General features: G+C 40.5%; 1 protein-coding gene across 2 annotated transcripts in view; it reads right to left on the bottom strand.

Moving 5' to 3' along the window:
- The window catches only part of DCP2 (decapping mRNA 2), a 43590-nt gene extending 38360 nt beyond the window's left edge, over positions 1–5230 (bottom strand). For both annotated transcript variants that reach the window (XM_082651369.1, XM_082651368.1), the window contains exon 1: positions 5095–5230. In XM_082651369.1, the coding sequence (XP_082507495.1) occupies positions 5095–5147 (53 nt within the window). In that variant the 5' untranslated portion in view covers positions 5148–5230. The remainder of the gene's footprint in view (positions 1–5094) is intronic.
- Between the last annotated feature and the right edge of the window lie 770 nt (positions 5231–6000).

The raw sequence follows: 6000 nt of genomic DNA on the forward strand, positions 1-6000 counted from the left end.
AACTATTATTTTGAGCAATTTGTAGAATGTAAGAAAAGAGAATTCATTAGGACATTCATTCTCTTTCAAGATTCTTACAAAAGGGATCTTGACTATGGCCAGATGGAAAACAAACAAAATCCTAACCATTGTATACTTGTCTCTACTGTGAAAAATATTTACAAAGTAATACTGTATAACAAATGCCATTATTATTATTCAGCTTTTGCAATCAACCAGCAGCAAAATGTATAAGATTTCATAAGGTTACAAAATGTAACGTAAATACTATCAATCTTAATTTCTATTTTAAGTTCACCTGGATAGAAACTGAGGGCATGGGTAAGAAACGGAAGAAATGATGGGACACTAAGTGCCTCACCTTATCAAATACAGACTCAAGAGACACTGAAGTCCGTAAAACAGAAATACAACTTTAAGTATATTAAAGTCACGAAGGTAACCGATGGAACGATTTAAAATAGTGATATAACTGTATTGGAAGTAGGACAAGGGCAACAGTAAGTGTAAACTAAACCATCACTTAATAATCTACCAAGATACACTAAATCCTCAATCTAAAGTTGATAGCAACTGGTGCAAGTATACTTTAAAATATTGAAATATCCACCAGAAGAACTGAACACAAAACAGGTAAAAGTCTGGAGAGCAGAACTGGGATAAAAGGGGTAGGGCAAGAGACTGTTGCTTTTCATTTGATAAATTCATCTGTACTGCTTGATTTTTTTTTAAACCTTACAGATGAGTACATTTTTTAATACTGAAAGGCTAACTTCTTTAAGAAACTTTGTAAGAAATAGGAAATTTTGATACAGGAAAATTAAACTTCAATGCTTTCATTCTGTGAATGTTTTTGATCTGTTTTAAAGATTTAAAAGTGTTTGTATATACATACATATGTATATTTTAATAGCTAAAATAAAATGCTTTCCACAATATTTTGTTATGGGAAAAGTTTCTCCACCTAACAAAAATGTCACCTTTCCAATGTACCCACAGATAGACAAAGCATTAGCACAAGGACTACAATTAATACAAAAATGTTTCCAGTGAACTGAACACTAAGATAGCAAGCTGAAGATAAACACAAATTATTTAATTAACCTATACGATCACCAAAATAGCAGCAACATTAGTTGCTAGAAAATACCTTTCTCCTTTTAACACTGGAGTGGCTTTACAATTTAATTCTAACGGGGCTTATAAAAAACTCCAAACACTTCTTTAAGAGAAATAACTTACCAAACTGCAGTTTTCAGTTTTTACTTTAAAAACATGCTTTCCAAATCTTTAATAAGATTATTTAAATGGTACTGGAAAACTATGTATTTTACTTTTAATGTCAAAAATCATGGCGCACCAAAGGCAAATATCACCATAAAATGGTGCTGATTTACTTTTTTACATACACATACATGTTTTATTATAAAGTAGTTTTGGTTCACTAAAGCATTTTAGACCAGAGTCTTCCTTTCCTCTCCTCCAATTCCATTTCACCCAGAAGTCACCAGTTTTATCAGTTTGGTGTATATATTACTTTCAGACTTCTCCTGTGCACGCACACAAACATACATATACAAAACATTTTAAAATTTGTTTTAACAAAGGGCATAAAATGACTAGTTATTACCCTCAGTAGTATATTGTGTACATTTTCAAGACACAAACATTTTCCTTCAGTTTACTGTTTGCTAACTGCCTGAGGAATTTCTAATGGCTGCACAGTATTCCTGTAAATGAAATGTCCCATATTTAACCACCTGAAAAATAACATTTCATGTCTTAGGTTATAAGCTGTCTCATGGTTATAAAGTCACATCTTGAAAATTTAAGTCTCTTGCTCTAATGTTTCACATAAAAATCACTCTCAAATTTTACATTCCTCCAAAACATATTAATATATGGTCAATAACTGACATAGACAAGATTAGCAGGACTATGTAATTTATCAAAAATCAAAATAACACAAAGCAAAAAAACCCTTACAGGTACTGATCATAAGTAAAACTGGAGAAAATATAAAGGGAGTAAAAACAAGAGTCAAGAACAAACTTATAAATCAGCAGGTACTTAGAAAAGAAGTATAGGACTTCCCCGGTGGCGCAGTGGTTAAGAACCCATCTGCCAATACAGGGGACACGGGTTCAAGCCCTGATCCAGGAAGATCACACATGCCACGGAGCAACTAAGCCCACGCACCGCAACTACTGAGCCTGTGCTCTAGAGCCCGCAAGCCACAACTACTGAAGCCCATGCTCCGCAACAAGAGAAGCCTGCACACTGCAATGAAGAGTAGCCCCCGCTCACCGCAACTAGAGAAAGCCTGGGCGCAGAAACAAAGACCCAGCACAGCCATACATACATACATAAATTTTTTTTTAATCTTTAAATTAATCAACAAAGATATTATAAATATTAACTTGAAAATGGTATTACTTTTAAAACCTCAAGTTTTAAGAAATGGTTATTTGGTTTTAAAACGGAGCAGGAGCCTTCCTGGGAAAAGACATTCCCACCCTCTATCAGTCACCTCTTATTCAGAGAAAAGTTTTAGCCTCCTAGACTAAATTTGGTTCAGAAAAGCAAGAAAATGCAGAAACAAAGGAAAGCAGTCTAGCATGACAAAGTAATAATGGCTTAGCCATAAAACAAAGTCAAGGACCTTTAGTTCCTCCTCAAGGCCTATAGATAATATCCTGAGCCATATCCCACAGTTGTTTTGCAGAAACTAAAACCCCCAGCAGCTGGAAGAAGTCAACTGCATATGCTAACCACCAGCAAGCAGACCTCAGACCCTTGAAACCAGGTTGATAATTTGAGATTCCTAAAATGCCACCCTGTTACCTCACCACCAACCTATCAGAAGGATGTCCACGAGCTGATTACTCACCCTGGACCCTTTCCCTCATCTTGCCTTTAAAAACCCTTCCCTGAAAGCCATTGGGGAGTTTGTCTTTTGAGCATGAACTGTCCATTCTTCCTTGCATGGCCCAGCAATAAATGCAGTACTTCCCTTCAACCACAAACAGTGGCAGTATAGGCTTTTCTGCACCTCAGGGGAGCAGACCCAAGTTTGGTTTGGTAACAGTTTCACTGTTAGTTTAACAAGTAGCTAGCCCTAATTTTTAAAAACATCATTCTTACAGAGCCAAAACACAGTAATTACAAAAAATTTTCTTAAAGGAAAAAAAGAAATTTTTCTCTATTCCAAAAAATTTGTATAAAATAGTTTAAATACACTAACTAGAAAAACAAGTAAGAATCTTTATTTAACACAACAGATGTTTAACATGAAGTCTACAAAACACAACACCATTATTTTTAAGTACGATTACACACATAAAATCAACCACCTTCATAATGGTGATCTGACTTCTTTAAATAATGTAATCCTCCATAATATACAAAATAAACCCAATACTAATGGGACAATTAGTTTAGATGCCTGAAAAAGTATAAGATTACCCATCTTTTCTAAATCACCTTATCCCTATTAATTCATACATAAACTATTGCTCACCTTTCCAAATATTACTCATATTTAATTTTTCTAACGATAAAATGTACATCCTCTAAAAAATCTTGGAAACATGAATAAGAAAATAAAAATCATAATCCCACATCTGGTATATGTTCTTCCACTCATTTACCTAAGACAGACATCAAACCTCTTTAAGAAAAATGATCATAGAAAATGAGGGCCTTTTAAGTGGTTCATTCGAGTCTATCATATTCCAAAAGTTATAATCATACCATCACTAAAGAAATACAGTGACGTTAATTCTCAGTGGTTGCAGAATTAGTCTATCTACTTATCTACATGTACTTTTTTTGTGTGAGGATATAACATTAGACTTGACTTTCTATTTCATCCACCTGCGTAGGAAAAAAAGCAGACATTAAAAAGGCCCAGATCTTAAATCTTGATTTTCTAAATTAAGATGAATGTGACCTTGTGTAAATTACAACCTGAGTCTGTCAGATGAAAATGGAAAAAACTGCACCTACCAAATAGGGTGGTTTCGAGGATTAAATGATACATGTGAAGAGAGTAGCCAGTGCCTGCCTGGCACTCAGTAATAACTCCACAAGTATTAGTTCTTCCTTTGCCATTAAAAGAGGCGTGAATGCGACACAACTACTAAAAGTCAGACTTTTAGACATAAATACGTGAAATGTGTTTGTTTTAATCAGAGCTTTCACTCATTTGTAATTAAAATTACTTCACAACCCACTTACACCGACGACAACTCAGGGTATTACTGCACCAAAATGAGTTCCGTTTCTTGAAGTAAAATTTTAAGGCCATTTTACACTTGCTTGGCTATTTGAAATCATAGCCAACAAGAGAGAAGAACTCAGAAAATTTCTCTTGTAAAAGTACTCCATGAGTTAAAACCCAGCGGTTGAGAATTTCCTTTAAGAAGGATAATTAAGAGATTGGAGGGGGTGGGGGGAAGGAACTCCAGACTTATTTTCCCACTTCCAATGATAAGTTTGAGAATAAACAAAAGAATAATTCTTTACAGCAATTTACAGAGAACGCCACGGACCCATAAGAATACTCCGGGGGAATGGTAAATTTGAAAATTGCTCCCTGCAATTTTCCGAGAACCTGGGATTGTCCGAGAACCTGGGATTCTAAGACTTAAAAACCTTGGGGTCTTTCAACAGAATTGGGGAAATGAGATGGAGGGAGGAGGGGGTAAAACGGTCTGTGAAAGCCAGAGAGCCAGAAAAAGCAATGGGAGGGGGGAGGGGCTGCCCCCAAAATGCCAAAGATCCAGGCTTTGGCGAAGCGGCTTCGCTTGCGGGGAAATCAAAGTAGTTGGGGAACTAAGAAAATGAGGAAATTCCAGCGCTGCGCGAGGAGGAATGGAGGGGGGCGTGAGAAACAGGGAAGCTGCGGCGGAAGAAGAGGGGTGGTGTCGTCCGAGATAAGGGTCGAGGGGGAAAGGGAGCAGCGGCGGGACCGGAAAGCTCGGACAAGGATGTGAGCCGGAGGAGGAGACGCGGAGGCGTCCGGGGTCGCCGAAACTTAGAGAAAGAGTAGGGGACGACAAGGGGCCGGAGCAGCGCGGGGCGCCCCAGTACCTGCAGAGATCGTCCAGGACGCTGCAGGGAATCTCCACCCGTTTAGTCTCCATGATGAGGACCCACAGCAGGAGCAGTGCATCCCGGCTCCGCGCGGCCGGGGACCGAGGGTACGGCACGGAGAGCAGGCGGCGGCGGTAACGGAAACGGCGGCGGCGGCGGCGGCTCCGACGAAAACGAGAGGGGGAAGGGGCGGGACCCGCTCACTTCCGCCCGGCTCCCTCAGCCTGGGACCCCGAGGCTGGGCCGCGGAGCGGGGGCGGAGCTCCTGGAGCCACGCCCCTGCTCTGCTTGAAAGGGCCAATGGGAAGCTGGAGAACCGGCAGCCTGAGCAAGCTAAGCCAATGAGACGTTTGTTTATTGGTCCGTCGGCTCCAATCCGTCTTCAAGCTATTCAGTTGCTACTCAGAAAACCAACTTCCCGCCGCCTTGGACTGGGCCTTGAGGTAGATAGACGCATGCGCACTATGCCTCCTTCGCACTAGTAGGAAGTCTGGAGGGCTCGGGTCTTCCCACTAGATCCCAAGACCAATATCCAGGACTTCGACGTGGTCTGCACCGCCGCTCCGTGACCGAGCAGGCGCTCCGACCTCTGCGCTGCAGAGCCTGTGGGCGCTTTCAGCACGAGTGTGCATGCGTGGTTTCTGTCACCAGATATCCCGCGCACACATTCACCGCCGCCCCCAGCAACTCCAGGCCAAGGGCTGTGTCTCCTTTCGCTACAAACCCCCAAGAGAGTTGTCATTTTTGTGGTGGCTCACCTCGTTCACTCTGCGGGCACCCAACCCTGACTGTGAAGACAAGGGACTTTACCCCAGTATTTGACACCCTGTAAGATCTCAGAAAATATGAATTGATTGAACCTGAACTCTGGAATCTGCATTCCATCTGCTGCACGCTCACACC

The sequence above is a fragment of the Grampus griseus genome, assembly GCF_964374135.1.
Source record: "Grampus griseus genome assembly, chromosome: 3".
Taxonomy (NCBI): Eukaryota; Metazoa; Chordata; class Mammalia; order Artiodactyla; family Delphinidae; genus Grampus; species Grampus griseus.